Below are 16,576 nucleotides of genomic sequence, written 5' to 3' on the forward strand. Positions count from 1 at the left end.
AATTGACAGTAACACAATAGTGATGGGGAACTTTAACACCCCACTTACGTCAATGGACAGAGCATCCTGACAGAAAGTCAACAAGGAATCACAGGCCTTAAGTTATGCATCAGACCAGATGGACTTAATAGATATTTATAGAACATTCCACCTGAAAGCAGCAGAGTACACATTCTTCTCAAGTGCACATGGAACATTCTCTAGGATAGATCCCATTCTGGGCCACAAATCAAGCCTTGGTAAAATTAAGAAAACTAAAATCATACCAAGCATATTTTCCTACCACAACATGATAAGACTAGAAATCACCCACAAGAAAAACAAAAAAACAAACAAACATGTGGAGACTAAACAATCTGCTACTAAACAACCAAGGGATTACTGAAGAAATCAAAGAGGAAAACAAACAATATCTAGAGACAAATTAATACACAACCACCCAAAACCTATGGAATGCAGCAAAAGCAGTTTTAAGAAGTAAATTTATAGCAATACAGTCTCACCTCAGGAAACAAGAAAATTCTCAAATAACCTAACCTCACACATAAAGCAACTATAGAAATAAGGACAAACAAAACCCAACGTTAGTAGAAGGAAAGAAATCATAAATATCAGAGTAGAAATAAATGAAACAGAAATGAAGAACACAATAGAAAAGATCAATGAATCTATAAGCTGGTTCTTGGAAAAATATCAACAAAATTGAGAAACCCTCAGGCAGACTCACACACACACACACACACACACAAAAAAAGGAGAGGGGTCAAATCAATAATATTAGAAATGAAAAATACAAGTTACAACAGACATCACAGGGATACAAAGGGTCATAAGAGACTACTTGAAGCAACACTATGCCAATAAAAGTGACAACCTAGAAGAACTGAACAAATTCTTAGGAAACTGCTATCTTCAAAGACTGAACCAGGAAGAAATGGAAAAGATGAATGGACTAATCAAAAGTACTAAAATTGAAACTGTGATTGTAAAACTTTCCACAAGCAAAAGTCAAGGACTAAATGGCTTCACAGACAAATTCTATCAAATCTTTGGAGAAGAGTCAACACCTATCCTTCTGAAGGTATTCCAAAAAAAAAAATTGCAGAGGAAGGAACATTCTAGGCCACCATCACCCTGTTACCAAAACCAGACAAAGATACCACAAAAAAAGAAAATTACAAGCCAATATCACCAAAGAACACAAATGCATAAATCCACTACAGAATACTAGCTAACTGAATCCAACAATACATTAGAAGGATCATAACCATGATCAAGTGGGATTTGTTTCAGGGATGCAAGAGTTCCTCTGCATATGCAAATCAATCATTGAGATACACCACATTAACAGACTGAAGAATAAAAACCATATGATCATCTCCATAGATGCAGAAAAAGCTTTCTATAAAAATCAACATCCATTTGTGATTAAAAACTCTCCAGAAAGAGAGAACATACCTCAATACAATAAAGGTCATAAATGACAAACCCACAGCTAACATCACACTCAATGGCAAAAAAACTTAAAGCATTTCCCCAAAGATCAGAAACAAAAAAAGGATGCTCACTCTAGCCACTTTTATTCAACAGACGTTTGAAAGTCCAGGCACGGCAATCAGAAAAGAAAAAGAAATAAAAGAATGCAAATCAGGAAAGAACACGTAAAACTGTCACCATTTGCACATGATATGATACTACACATAGAAAATCCTAAAGATGCTACCAGAAAACTACTAGAATTCATTAATGAATTCGGTAAAGTTGCAGGATACAAAATTAATAGACAGAAATATGTTGTGTTTCTATATACTAACAATGAAATAGCAAAAATAAATAAAGGAAATAATCCCACTTATTTCTGCATCAAAAGGATAAAATACCAGGAAATAAACCTACCTAAGGAGGAAAAGACCTATACTCTGACAGCTATGACACTCATGAAAGAAACTTAAGATGATGGAAACAGAAGGAAAGATAGACTGTGTTCTTAGATTGGAAGAATCAATATCGTCAAAATGACCATACTACCCAAAGCAATCTATGGATTCAATGCAATCCCTATCAAATTGCTAGTGGCATTTTCCACCAAACTAGAACAAAAAATGGTTAAATTTGTATGGAAGTACAAAAGACCCAAATAGCCAAAGCAATCTAAAGAACAAATAGAGCTGGAGGAATCATGGTTCCTGACTTCATAATATGCTACAAAATTAAGAGTCATCAAATAGTATAGTACTGGCACAAACATATATATAGGTCACAGGAAGAGCATAGAAAGCCTAAAAATAAACACACATTTATGATCAACTAATCTAAAACAAAGAAGGCAAGAATATACAACTGAGAAAGACAGTCCCTTCAATAAGAGGTGCTGGGAAAACTGAACAGCAACATGTAAAAGAAATTATGACACTAACATCATATACTTAAAAAAACCCTCAAAATGGATTAAAGACCTAAATGTAAGACCCAATAATAGAAAACTCCTAGAGAAAAACAAAATCAGAACACTCTAACAAATGGCAGCAATATTTTTTCAATTCACATCCTAGAGTAATGAAAATAAAAACAAAAATGAATGGGAAGAAATTAAAAGCTTCTGCGCAGCAAAGAAAACCAGGAAAACATAAACAAAATTAAAAAACAACAACACAGGGAACTCTACACAATATTCTGGGAGTTTCTGTTGTGGTTCAGTGGAAAGGAACCCAACAAGTATTCATGAAGATGTGGGTTTCATTCCCAACCTTGCTCAGTTGGTGGAAGGATCCAACATTGCCCCAAGCTGGTGTAGGTCACAGATGCAGCTTGGATCTGGCGTTGCTTTGGCTGTGGTCTGGTGTAGCTCCAATTTGACCCCTAGCTTTAAAACTTCCATATGCTACACCTGCAGCCCTAAAAAGAAAAAAAAATTCTGTGATAACCTAGTATTTTGAAAATCGGTGAGGGAGAGGCCCATGACAATATCTACCAAACTTTTCTGCTTATTAGAATCAGCTGGGATGATTTTAAACATCCAGCGCCCAAGCTGTAGCCCACACCAACCAAAGCAAACGCTCTGGGGACTCAGGCATCAGCACGTGTTTTCACAGTGTCTCAGATGATTCTAGTTTGTAGCAAATCCAAGGAAGTTACAGAGGAGGATCCAACCTGGCAGGTGCCACTCACATTAATCCCTCGGGGTAGGGCGGGCACTTGGTTGGAAGACATGATGACCTCACTCCTATTTCTTAGGTGGAGCTACCTGTTTACTCTGCTGCCCATGCTGATAAGCCCTGGAAAAAAGCAGTCTTCTGAATGTGAAATCCTAAACCACCACCCTGCCCACCTCTTTCCTCTCACCCCCAAGCTGGGCTTCTTTTTACAGAGAAGCAGACATGATGGGCTCAAGGGAAGGCCCATGATCTCATAGGACCTATGAAAGCAACAGCCTATGAAAGGAAAGGGCCTCCCTCCCTCCATGGAAGGGTGTTCATGACTCTTCAGACACGAGTGATAACATATTTCAGTTCCTTGAATCACGGTGGGTTAAGTCCAAATAACCCCTTTCCTAACAGAGACACTCCCCCAGCCTCAGCAAAGAGCTCTTGGTCTGGGCCAACTGGGGCCACCACAGGTAGCTGGATTTATGACCCCTTTCTCCTCTGACAGCTCCAGGGGAAAACTGCAAAACCTGGCACTTAGCTTCTGGGGACAGCAAGACTCACAGGGAAGGAAACATATTCCTCGTCACAGGTGTGCTCAGTGCTATAGCCCGTCACAGCCTCAAGCCCTGTCTCTCCGGTGGGTTCTACTTCTGGAGCTTCCCTGGACTCTATCATGAGGATTATCATAGGAGCCAGGACAGGGCCACTGGACTTTTCTCCGTGTCCACTGCTGACTTTCCAAGATGTGGCTCACCCCCTACCACTTGGTGTCTTCTGCTAGCAAGTTTATGGGGTGAGAGTTGTAGCCTCTGGGTTGTGAGCCCTCATCTGATTGGCCTTGTGCAGTGGACTGGGATCTCTGCTAGCCGATGAATCCCCTTTAGTGTCTGTTCTTAGCATGCACACACTGCCTTGCTGAGCCCTCTCTTCTGATACACTGCTTCTCATTCATATGTTTTTCTGTGCAGGTGCAAGCACTGTTCCTACTGCTTCCCCAGCTACGCTGCCAAACAGCCACTTAGAAGCCACCTCTTCCCACTACCTCAAACCTGCCCAGCCCCTGTCTCCTCCAAGGGGGCACCATAGAACTGGGTGGAATACTGGAGCCTGGACACCTGGGTAGCAGTGGCCAGTGGGACCTGATGAGACCTCAGAAAGGGAGCATAAATGTCCTCATGTTTCTCCATGTATCAGCTCAACTCCAAACCCACAGGTAAAACACAAAGCCCAGAAGGGTCAGATTGTTCAATGAAATCTCAGGTAGGATCCACCCTTTGCCTACCTAGGTGGCATTTTTCATTTCTCCCATAGTCTCTGGCTCACAGACAGGAGATAAAATGAACAGGCCCCATCAGTGCTTAGTCCTTTCGAAGTGCATCCTTCATGCTCCTGGGCCAGGGCCTCGGTGCTGAGTGGGGGGGGGGGGGGTGAGAACGTCAGGGGCTACCTCTGTGCTCTCACTTTCACATCCGCTCTCTCCCCACATCCTGATCCCCTCACTGCTCCCTCTCAGACCTTCCAGAATGCCAGGCACCAGCCTTCACAGAACATTCCTCCATCAGTCAGGAGTTGTGACAGAAAGGGGGGCTGTTTCTACACACCTCCCCACCCACAAATAAATCCCAGTTCACACTCCTCCTCTCCCTCCTAGCTCTCCTAGTCAGGTCATCTTCCCACCTGGAGCAAGATGATTCTACAGGTAACGCTGGGAAGCAGCTCAGGTCCAGCAGGAAAAGAACTGTGATTTTCAGGACAAGGCTGCATCCAAAGCAAAATGAGGCATCTGGCTGTGGTCTGTCATTAGCATCCCTCCCACTGATCATTTCTGAATCTTTTTTTTCTCCCCTCTCCTCAGCCTTCAGATGCCTGAATCAGTATAGACTATCCTTTCTTCCTGCCATATTAAAAGAAATTTGAGGGGAGCATTCAGTACCAATCATTAACCACATAGGATGAGCTGACATAACGGACTAGACTTTACCTTAGGTCTTCTCTCAAAGGGTGAAGGAAAGGCTTGTCTCTTGCTAAAGAACATCCATTCAAGGGGCACTAAGAGGTAAGGTAGAATCCTAGGGTCAGGATCACGGTCAACTCAGGAAAGGGCCACCCCTTTCCAGGGCCTAGGCTGAGCTCCACGGTCCTCAGCTGCTTTTCTAAACCCTGGGCAACCCCGGACACTTCCCAGTTACCCTGGTAACTGTACACCTACACTGACAGCTCCCTTACAGGTACCCCTGCATGGGAGGAGGCCCATGGGGCAGCCTTAGCACCCACTGTCCTGCATCTGAAGCCAACTGGCTCTTTAAACAGAGTCAGCTCAGCTCCTGGGTGCCCAGGTGAGAGGAGGGTGATGGTCAGGGGAAGCTGCTGAGAGGCCAGTGAGGCCAAGCCCCATCCCCCATGTGGCCCCACGTGTGACCAGAATTCTTCATCTCCCACCTCCTCCAGTCCTGGAGGGATGGCTGCAGGGGCTCACCTGCCACAGGAGCATCTTGGTGAAATCCGGAACCTTAGCCAGCACCTAGAGGACTCCACCATTTGTAATGACCGCCTGAGGGAGCAGCTGCAACACAGGCTCAGCTCCACTGCCTCCTGAACAGGAAGGAGAGGCCCAGGGCTTCCCACTCCTGGTCATAATGAGGGGGCTTCTGAAGGTCACCCTTAGGCTGAGCTTCACAGATGGCAGAGCACTGAGGTCTGCTTTCCTCCACTTGCTCCTAACACACAAATAGTCAGCAAAGCGGGAGGGGAAAGGACCATTCTCCTCCTTTGTAGACACATCTGAGCTGAGAGGTAACTCTCCTCAGGCCAGAACCAACCAGGCCTGGTCCCCAGAATCCTCTGACTTCTCCTCCCACCGTAATCTGCTCACAGGCTGCCTGCTGACCTCTCTGTGCCCTTGTTCTGTGCTTGGCAAGGGGCAGAGCCAGGTCTGCAGGGGCCTCCCCCAGCCTCTCCCCTGCCCCTGCTGGCTTCCTCCCCTCCCTCTCCCCCAGGCGGCTGGCCCTTGCAGGCATCCCTCCCACCTGCCCGGGTCCTGCCCACAGCACAGCAGCAGCTACTGAGGGGAAAGAGCCTCCGGAGCAGCTGCAGCCAGGGCAGGAGATCAGGCAAGCAAAGAGCCCCCTGAGAGGCACAGCCAAGCCAGGCATTCGGCCCCTCAGGCTCCAGGCCCAGGCCTCGAGTCCTCGAGTCCTCGGGGTTTTCTGCTGGCTGGGACAGGATCTTTGAGGTGCAGAATGGGCAGCAGCATTGAGCCTCTCTCACCCACCTGTGTAACCTGCCTTCTTGCATGCTCTGAGTCAGGATCCCCCTTGACTTTCTCCAGTCCGGGCCTGGAGTCCACACCTCAGCTCTACAACGACAACAGCCACACCTCAGCTCTACAATGAGGACAGAGTCCTGAGGGAAGAAAACCAGAGGCTTTGGGCACAGCTGAGTCACCTGCCCAGAGCTGGGAAGACAATTCCAGGCCCCTTCTTGCCTGGCCACGCCAGTCACGCTCTGGGGAAGCAAAGAGACAAGGTGGAGAGGACAGCCCTTCCCAGATCCACCACCCACACTCCCAGAGCTCTTCTCAGCCTCCAAAGGACGCCTTCCCGACACGTCCCAACCACGGGCCCTCAGGCTCCTGGGCTCCAGGGACAAGGAGCTCTAGGAAATCCACCCCTTCTGGGCAAACCTCCCCACACATACTCAGTCGTTAGCTAGCCAACTGGCCACCACTTAGTGTCTGTTCTACCTGCCCACGACCCACAGCTACTCTGGAACCAGGCAAGGAAGGGGCCTGAGGGCCCAGACACCCTCTCTGGGTTCTCCAGGCTCCGCTGTAGCTCTGTGTGTCCCTCCTCAAGCTGGTCTCCTCTCCCCATGTCTCCTCTCCACCGCCTACTCATACACTCAGGCTCCTGTTGGGTCATGAGTCCTCCCGTGTTCTGCGGTTTCCTACACCACCTCACTGCAAATTAATAACCGATGTTGTCTAATAAACTGATCTCTTTGCATAGTATTGGGCTGCGCATTGCAATGCGACTTTGGCAACCCTTCTTCTTCAAGCAGCAACCCCAAAGAATGTGTTGCATCTTATCGAACTAAGGCAGGATTTGGTAATAAGTAAATCCTGAAATGAAAGGGAAAGGGGTTTCATATGTGGTTTTGCATATGTCCTGCCATTTCACATTTAAAACACGAACACAGTCTCTTGCTAGCTCTTTGGAGGAAATGTGAAATGTTAGAATGGCTTAAGTGTCACAAACTAAACCTTTACCTAGGACTTCAAAGCTTTGCCAGAAGCAATTGGTGGATATTCCTAGGACTGTTCCTAAACTGTAACCTAAGGAAATGTTGAGCCTGTCACCAACTGGGACCCAAGGCAGCCTTCCTGGAACCGCCCCAATCCCTCCCCTCCCACCCTCACCCCCCACCCCCATCCCCGCCCCAGGTCCTCTCCCTGGCTATTTTCTGTAACATATCTCTAGCTTCCTAGGCTTTCCCCGAGTTCCTAAGTCTAAATTTCATCAGAGACATGAAAATGCTGAAGGAAAGGAAAACAGTCAAGCAAGAAAAAATAATAGTAGTTGGAGTTCCCGTCGTGAATTAGGGGTTAATAAACCCAACTAATGTCCATGAGGACGGGGGTTCAATCTCTGTCCTTGCTCAGGGGGTTAAGGATCCAGCGTTGCTGTAGGCTCTAGCGTAGGTCACAGACTTGGCTCATATCCCAGTAGTTGTGGCTGTGGCTGTGTCCCTGGCCTGCATTTCCAGCTCCAGTTTGACCCCTAGTCTGGGAACCTCCATATGCTGTGTTTGGGGCCCTAAAAAGACAAATAAATAAATAAATAAATAAAGTAAAAATGAACAGAAATCAACCTGCCTGAGCAGCAATGTCTTTCAGTTTGCCATAATGGAAATGAGAAGCATGGCAGGTCCTGTGCTGAAAAGAATATGCATTGATTAGGACAGATCTGTAGATTAGGAGTCTAAACCAGAACTCACCATCCTAAAATCAAGGGGTCAAGAGGCCTGTCTTCCCAGCTGGAGGCTCTAGGGTATCACCAGTTCCCTTCCCTTTCCTAAAATGTATTCCTTGGCTTGTGGCCCCTTCCTCCAGCTTCAAAACCAGCAACAGCAGGGAGAGTCCCTCTCACCTTGTATCATTCGCACCTTCTTTTCTGCCTCCTAGTTTTAAGGCCCTGCTTAATGACATGAGGCCCTCCCACAGAGTCCAGGATAATCTCCGCATGGCAAGATCTTTATTCTACTCTCAGCTGCTCAGTTTCTTTCACTTTGTGATGGAACATATGCACAGGTTCAGGCAACAGAGACATCCTAGGGGCTCCATTATTCTGCCAATGACAACACGATTGACTCAGGTGCCAACTAACATAGGAATAAAGGAAAAATAACTCCTCTGACTTCAAAAATGTTTAGTAACTTTGGGACACATCAGAGGACACACTCTAAAAGAGCCAATCAACACAAAGCCAAATTAACACCCTAGAAGTTTCCCTATGATGACCATAAAATTGAGCAAGAACTAGTGTCTTTCAATGATGGTTTTTTGTTTGTTTGTTTCTATATGTTGTGGGCTTTTCTTCCCCAGACCATAGCCTGACCTTGATGGTAGGTATCTCATCACAGACAGAAGAGCAGGGTGGAGAATGTGAATGGGGGCGGGCTGGGTGCACCTGGGTCACCACTACCCTTGACTATGACCTTTCAGTTCCTCGGAATGGGTCAGATGGGCTGGTTTTCTTCAGACCCACCCTTCTGTGAACACAGGGATCCCATGTGCCTTCCCCAGGAGGGTACCAAGGGGCTCCAAGGGCAGTGCCTTCAAACTTACCCCTTAAAGAAACAGGCGCCAAAGGACAGGGCGTCTTGGGATCTTGAGAACCAGATGTTCTGGGCAGAGGTTCCTGACTTTTGGTCACACATCCCGGGGGTTGGCCTAAGCCCAGTGCTGCCGAGGTTGGCCATGGAGGCTGAGCTCCTCAGGCACAACCACCTTAGTCTCTCTCCTCTAAACAGGACCTGATCAGAGACAAATGTTTTTCTACATCTTAGTTCATGAGGAAAAATAGTCCATCATCGTCTCACACTGGGGCACCCCATCCTTCCCTGGTCTGTTGGGTTTGGGACTGGAAGGGATGGACGAGGGGCTGGAGAGGAGCAGGGACAAGGAGACCTAGAAACAATAAGAGGCTGGTTGGAAGACAGAGGAGGTGGGGAGCTCTCTGGGCCCAGAAGGGCCTCAGCTCTCCCCTGAACTTCCCCTGACCTCAGGCTGGACACACACACACACACACACACACACCCCAGGCTCCATCTCCTCCTCCAGCCTCCTCTATTCCCACAAGAGCAGCCTCTCACCTTCCCCCACCCCCTCCCATACCTTGACTCTGGGGAGTCTTTCCTTTGTCCCTACAGCTAGGTACACACTCCCCTCCAGAATCCAGACCGTTCTCTGTGCTTCTGGAGAGTCCAAGGCACAGAAATCTCCCAGGAGAGGAGGAACCACAGGCCACGGGGTTCATAGGGTTACTGCGGAATCTGAATCCAGCGGTCCCAATTCACAGTAGGTTGATATTTGTGAAGATGTCAAACGTGCTCAAAAGAAACTAAGAAGAACCTTGGTGCAGGTCATTCTTGCATGTCACACATCATCCTATGGAATCCTCAGCCCCATGATCACTCCCCACTCCAAAGTCACAGAGGAGTCTTAACAAGGGCAAAGCAGAGCTCTAGGGAAGAAGTATAGGAAATGAATGAAACTTGGGCCCATTCCAGAAAGGTCAAGGTAGAGAAGCTACTTGAACCACTGGTTTAGTCATCCCTTGTATTAATCAGCTCAGGCTGCCTTTTAAAAATGACAACATAGACGGTGTGACTAGCATAAATGTGCTTTCTCCGCGTTCTGGAGGCTGGAAGTCTAAGATCAAGGTTGGCGGGTCCCACTAACTCACTTCCTGGTGACAGCTCCTTCCTGGCTTGCAGATGGCCATTGCCTCATGTGTCCTGACATGGCCACTTCTCCTTGCTTGAGCTGGGCTAGGGCAGGAGCCCAAACCTCCGGTCTCTTGTCTCACTAACCCTATCAGATCGGGGCCTCAAGCCTGTGATCTACCTTAGTCTCCGGGACTCCCTCAAAGGCCCCATCTCCAACGACAGCCCCACTGGGAATGAGGGTCCAAGATAGGAGCTGGGGGTGGGGGGTCGGATACACACACTCAGCTCACAACACCCTCCCCAGCTCCTCGCCCCCTCCCCCCAGGAAGGTCTTGGTAGCTCAGAGCTCTGGTGCCTGGGACCTTCCCAGGCCCTGGGGCCTCATATGCCTCTCCCCACAGACTTGTCTCCTTCTCTCGCCCCGACTCAAATGCCCCAGCACGGGCACAGCTGTGGACTGGCAGGGCCTCACAAGCAGTGCAGGGAGAGGCTTTACCCCAGTTGGCATTCAGCAAAGAGGGGCTGGCACTGATCCACAGACTTGCAGAGGTGTGTCCACTCAGGAGAGTGGCTGTGCTAGCAGAAGAAGGCTTGCCCACATACGTCCACGGCCGAATCCCTGGAACGCGTGACTATGTCACATGACGTGACCCAAGAGGCATTGCAGGTGCCATGAAATTAAGGACCTTGAGATGGGGAGATGGTCCTGGAGGGCCCAAAGGAATCCCAAGGGTCCATCCACTGAGGTGAAAGAGGGAGGAAGGAGAGTCGCTGTCAGAAGAACCTGATGTGAAAATCACTTGATCAGCCATGACTGCCTTTGAGGATGGGAGGGGGCTGTGAGCCAAGAGCCTGGGCATCTTCCAGACACTGGAAAAGGCAAAGCAACAGTGTCTCCCCTGCAGGCCTCACAAGCAACCTCAACCCTGCTGTCATTCTGACTTTAGCCCAGTGAGCTGCATGTTGGATTTCTCATCACCAGAACCCTGAGGTGATAAATGTGTGTTGTTTTAAACCACTAAGCACATGGCACCGTAACCACAGGACATCCCTATAGTGGACACTGGTGGATAGAGAGGATTTAAACCCTGTTCTGGTGGCTGTGGTTTCCGTGGCTTTAGAACAGCTACTCTATCCCCAGAAAGGAGAACTTTCAAACCTTTCGATCCTCAGTGGACGGGACTTCAGTAATGCTGGATGATGTATCAACTGCTCCCATATGAGAGGTGGAAACCCTCATGCTGGGCTCAGGGATAAACCTCTAACACACTCCAAGGTTGGCTGGGGTGTGGACGTGTGGACGTGTGTTCGTTTGGACAGCGCTGGGGGAGGGCTTGGGCACTGGAGTTACGGTGTTCTCCACAAGGCTGGCTGCACGGTGCTGGGCACAGCCTGGTCTTCGGTCATCGCCAGGCTGTCTAGCATCTGAACCCCCTTCCCACGTGTGAGGAACTTCCCACACTCTGGGTCACATACTTGCTTTCTTGGTTTTCCTCGGGGCTCACATGTGGGTCTAGTACCAAGGGCTGGCCAGTCCCCAGCAGTCACAAGGACTCCAGCTTTTGAGAGAAACGTGAGTTGAGAGACTCAAGGAGGAGGCCCTGGGCACATTCACCTCCAGAGCCTTAGTTTAAGACCGACCAGGTGCAACAGAAGTCACTGGAGCCACTGGCAGTGTGTCGCCTGTGCAGGGCCAGTAGTGTCACCTGTGCAAAGCGACAGGGGTTGCCACTCAGCAGGGGGCAGTGGTGTCCTTCCCAGGTAGTGCTACAGTGTGGCTCCGTCTGTGTGCTCCCTCTGATTGGCCTTTCTTATTCCTGTCTGTACAGCCTGGTTCTCACATTTCCTGGAGATTCTCTGAGCTCTTACTATCCCCTCAATTAAGTACATTTCCAAAGACTGAGTAGATTTCTGTGTCTACTTCTGAACGTTGCATAGAGAGAAAGGAGGAGGAAAGGGGGAGAAGAGAAGACGAAAGGGAGGTGCCCCCCTGGAAGTTAGCTGGGGGCTCCTCCGTTCATCTGCTGTCAGCTCCATGCTTCCCCTCAAGAGTCAGCTTCCCCCTCAGCTCAGAGGCACCCTCAAGGATCAAGCTAGTCCACTCCTTGCTCTCTGGTCGGAAAACACAAGCCCGCTGCCTTCTCCAGCCTCCCCTACACCCTGACCTCAGCTCTCCCCTAGTCTGTGATAGAAAACGACACCAACAAACAAGCAATCCAAGTTCCCACTCTTCAAGGAAACACGTCACCTTGCTAGCCCTTCTTCTAGGCAGCAGCTTCTTTTTCAACATCTTCATTTCTTGTATTCTGCATGGTGAGGAAAGAAAAACAGGGTCCCTGGGGTACAATGATGAGAATGAAGTAGGACAGACGTGCACAGAAAAGACACCAAGTAGCCCTTTGTGATGTAACCCTGAATCTCTATGTGTCTGTACCTGATACTTACTTATTAGACTGTTGTTCTTATTTGTAGCCATTGTTTTACACTTCTGTTTGTTTGTTTGTTTTGTCTTTTTAGGGCAGCACCCAGAGGCATATGGAAGTTCCCAGGTTAGGTGCTGAATCAGAGCTGTAGTTGCTGGTCCAAAGCACAGACACAGCAACACAGGATCTGAGCAGTGTCTGGGACCTATGCCACAGCCCACCACAATGCTGGACCCTTAACCCACTGGATGAGGCCAGAGATCCAACTGTCATCCTCATGGATACTAGCTGTGTTCTCTTACCACCGCTGAGCCATGACCAGAGTTCCTACAACTTCTGTATTCCTTAAAAAAGTATTGGATCAGCCTCAAACTTGATTCCAGGAGGAGTTCCCACCGTGGTGCACCGGAAACGAATGTGACTAGGAACCATGAGATTGAGGGTTCCATCCCTGGCTTCACTCAGTAGGTTGAGGATCCGGCATTGCTGTGAGCTCTGGTGTAGGTCATAGATGCTCCTGGGATCCTCCATTGCTGCGGCCCTGGCGTAGGCCGGCAGCTATAGCTCTGACAGGACCCCTAGCCTGGGAACCTCCATATGCCACAGGTGTGGCCGTAAAATGACAAAAAAACACAAAAAACAAACAAACAAAAACACCTCGATTCCAAAATTACCTCCTTGGGAGTTCCTGATATGGCGCATCAGAAACGAATCTGAGAACCATGAGGTTGCAAGTTCGATCCCTGGCCTTGCTCAGTGGGTTAAGGATACAGCGTTCCCAAGAGCTGTGGTGTAGGTCACAGACAAGGCTCTGATCTGGCATTGCTGTGGCTCTGGCATAGGCCAGTGGCTACAGCTCTGATTAGACCCCTAGCCCGGGAACCTCTATATGCCGTGGGGGAGGCTCCGACAAGGAAAAAAAAAAGACCAAAAACAAACAAACAAGCAAACAAACAAAAACCAAATTACCTCCTTGGGCACTTAACCCAAGGATACAGGTAAGGAAGGACTCTAGACGGCTGGAAAAACCCGCCTTAACCTCAGAGGAAAGATCCAAGTTCCTTGTGGAAGGGCTCGCCAAGTGGATAGGATCTTCACTCCCCTATTGTGCAGCCCACCCGCCCCTCGTTGGTCAGGCCCAGAGGGGAGGGGAGGGGAGGGCCCAGGAGCAGGGCTTGGAGGACAGGCGCCCTCTCAGAGGTCAGACAGGGGACACGGGGGTTGTCTAATGTAAATAGGCCAGCCTCTTGGTGTAACGCCACGCCATGCCATTCAGATACTCTGGCTGTGGAATCCTCTGCGGATGTTGCTCCTTTTTTCTTTCAGAAGAGGTGTTTGTGGGATGCTGAGAGGCACGGAAAAGGAGGGGCTGTGGAGGGTGGTGGAGGGGGTCAGGAGGGATGGGGAGCAAAGTGAATGAGTGTGTACAGTGCAAGGCTCTGGCAGCTGTGCGGGGGCGGAGAAGGAAAAGCTCATACTTACAAGGCAGATCCAAAAGTTGTTTTCTCAGAGAGAGGCTTATGCATTGCATCTGCCATGCCACACCATGCAACCAATCAGTGGAGCGGGGGCTTGCCTTTTGGAAACGGCATTTCCCAAGTGTCTAGGCTCCAATAAGCAGGAACGCTGTCTGATTTCTGGGATGGGAAAAACATCCCCCAAATTAGAAATAACCTGTTAGGTCATGAGGGCATGCTGTGGAGTAGTCAGGAGAGTTCACCCTCGGCGGCCAGAACCAATTAATCCTAGACCAAGCACTGCTCTGGACCACTTAAGCATCATAAAAGCAAGACCTGACAGGATCAAACTGTTTGCAAAAAACTCAAATACATCCCTGAACAAAGCCCACCATGGACAGGAACACTAAACTATCCAGCCTCCAACAAGGTAAAATTCACAGTATCTGGCAGTCTATCAACAGATCGCAAGGTATCCAAAGAGGCAGCAGAAAGGACCCGTCATGAGGTGACAAGTTCATCATTTCCAAGTGACCCAGCGCTCACACAGATGTTAGGATCACCAGAGAAGATGAAAACATTGCTTCCAACAGTATTTTATCAGTTCAAACAGTTATTCAGACACATGGGAAAGATGAAAATAAATAAATAAATAAATACATACATACATACATGAAAAGACCCAGTCAAACTTGAAGCCAGGAAAACCACAATGTCTGGGAGGAAATGTACTGCAAAGGATCAAGGGTGTATAATTAGAAGGTGCACAAGAAAACATTTTGACAGGAACTATATGGACTCTGAGGAGTTGCCCTGATGCCTGAGGCCAGAAAAGACAGGGAAGGGGACAAGCCACCAATTCCAAAAGGTACAACCCTCTGGTTTTGCTGATAGTTACCAGGCACTGCTGGAAGCCAGGTCTCCATTAAGCTTCTAAATCAGACTTAAGCTGCCAGGGTCCCATCCCTGAACCAATCACACCACAACCAATGTGCTCCATCAGGCACCTGCACCTCTGTGCTTGGGTCAACCTTTCTGAGATGCTGGTGAGCAGATGGCTAGCCATGAACCAGCCACCTCCCATGCCCTCTAACTCACATACTCCAGGTTGCCTACCCTAACCCTCTTTCTCCTCACCAGCTTTCCTCTTTCACCCCTCTCCCTGACACCTGTGGCCCCAGGCTGAGGCCACACTCCAGGGTCTTGGGTGGGGAGCTCAGAGCCAGTCCACGGGGTGCCCCCTTGGCCTCTCTAGAAATTTCTTCTCGGGTTCTAAATCAGCTGCTAAAATAAAAGTGTGGAAGAAGACTTGGTCAGAATATCGAGGTTCCTCTAGGACTACAACACTGAGGTGGCATAAGAATTCTTGGTCTAACCACCACCCCCAGACATTGAGGCCGAGTGCATCCTTTGGAGAGCATTTCCTGGGTGCCTGCTGGGTGCCAGGTCTGCTCCGGCCGAGGGGCTGCATGGTGAATAGCCTCAAGGTTGTGCCCTATGGAACCCTCCCCTAATGGTGCCAAGAGAGGAAACAATCCATTGGGGTCCTTCCTCTGTGCAACTTGCCCAGGCTCGGGGAAACTTGGGCAGAAAATGAGAGGTGAGGCAGGTCGCAAAAGGGAAATGGAGGACTTCAGCCTCAGAGAGGCTGCATTCATCACACAATGAGGGGCAGCTTTGCAGGTGCCCAGGAGCAGGCAAGTACGGCTGTGGGCACAGCATTTTTGCCTTGGAGCCCCAGCTCCCTCAGGATCCCTGTCAGAGCCCAGATGGCCTTGGATGATGAGACTTAAGATCTCTGCTGCCAGCAAGCTTGTACAAGATAAGAGACATTGGTATTTCTTTAACACTGGGGTTGGAGGTGATGCGAATACATTCTGTTTCCATGACGTCATAACAAAATCTGATACCATTTTGTTTATCTCTGTGGTACAACATTTTTGCCTGTCCGCCTCTTAACCCAAAGGTTGGAGGAAGAACTGGGCTTAGGATGCAGGCAGGTCTCCAGTGCTTTGACAGGTGGACCTATTCAGCGACTCCTTGGTCTCTCTGGATATCTGACCCTCTCAGACTTTTTTCTTCAAGGATTACTGATTTTCTATTCACGGTGGCACTTTTATGCAGAACAGACGCTGCATTAATTGAGTCCTCCTGAGAAAATGATGCCCATTGTACAAGTAACCAACAAATAAATCATCACTCAAAACTGGCTATTCCTCACATAACAAATTATGCTCAGGACTCACAGGTGTTTACTAAGCTTTGTAGTGATGTGTTGACATATGGCATATATGCTGAAGGGTATTTTTCATACCACTTCCAAGAAGTCACTGGCGTGTGGTTGATACTGCAGGGAAGCACCAATCCTGAGAGCAGGAGGATGGCATCTTTCGGTTTCCACCTTGTATCTGCGCTCACAGTGGGTGCTCTCCAAGGAAGGGTGAGATGAGAGGGATGGATGATGGCTGGAGAAGGCCTGTAGGTGCTCCTTCTTTCCTAAATCGCTTCTGCCCTCAGGTCAGGAGGGGCCAGGATAAGGGGACCCTTCCATCTGAAGCTGAGACAATAATAACAGTCATCTGTATTTTCAGTTTGACAGGCT

The 16,576-nt window shown here is 48.7% G+C and overlaps 1 protein-coding gene across 2 annotated transcripts in view; it reads right to left on the reverse strand.

Annotated features, from left to right (window-relative positions):
* Window positions 1-14,154, reverse strand: part of LOC146404150 (uncharacterized) — a 30,052-nt gene extending 15,898 nt beyond the window's left edge. The window contains exons 1-8 of one of the 2 annotated variants that reach the window (XM_085023354.1): window positions 14,000-14,154; window positions 12,343-12,400; window positions 9,541-9,889; window positions 8,992-9,179; window positions 8,020-8,074; window positions 6,418-6,548; window positions 5,623-5,863; window positions 3,169-3,275 (exon numbers count right to left, since the gene is read on the reverse strand). In XM_085023354.1, coding sequence (XP_084879480.1) covers window positions 5,668-5,863; window positions 6,418-6,548; window positions 8,020-8,074; window positions 8,992-9,125 — 516 coding nt within the window. In that variant the 5' untranslated portion in view covers window positions 9,126-9,179; window positions 9,541-9,889; window positions 12,343-12,400; window positions 14,000-14,154 and the 3' untranslated portion in view covers window positions 3,169-3,275; window positions 5,623-5,667. Of the gene's footprint in view, window positions 1-3,168; window positions 3,276-5,622; window positions 5,864-6,417; window positions 6,549-8,019; window positions 8,075-8,991; window positions 9,180-9,540; window positions 13,123-13,999 lie in introns of those variants that run through there. The other variant, XM_085023353.1, reaches the window with a different exon arrangement.
* Between the last annotated feature and the right edge of the window lie 2,422 nt (window positions 14,155-16,576).

This window comes from Sus scrofa, chromosome 4 (assembly GCF_054392235.1).
Source record: "Sus scrofa isolate SSC_HxYL_T2T_F1_AM1 chromosome 4, Sscrofa_HxYL_maternal_Yorkshire_Landrace_v2.0, whole genome shotgun sequence".
NCBI lineage: Eukaryota > Metazoa > Chordata > Mammalia > Artiodactyla > Suidae > Sus > Sus scrofa.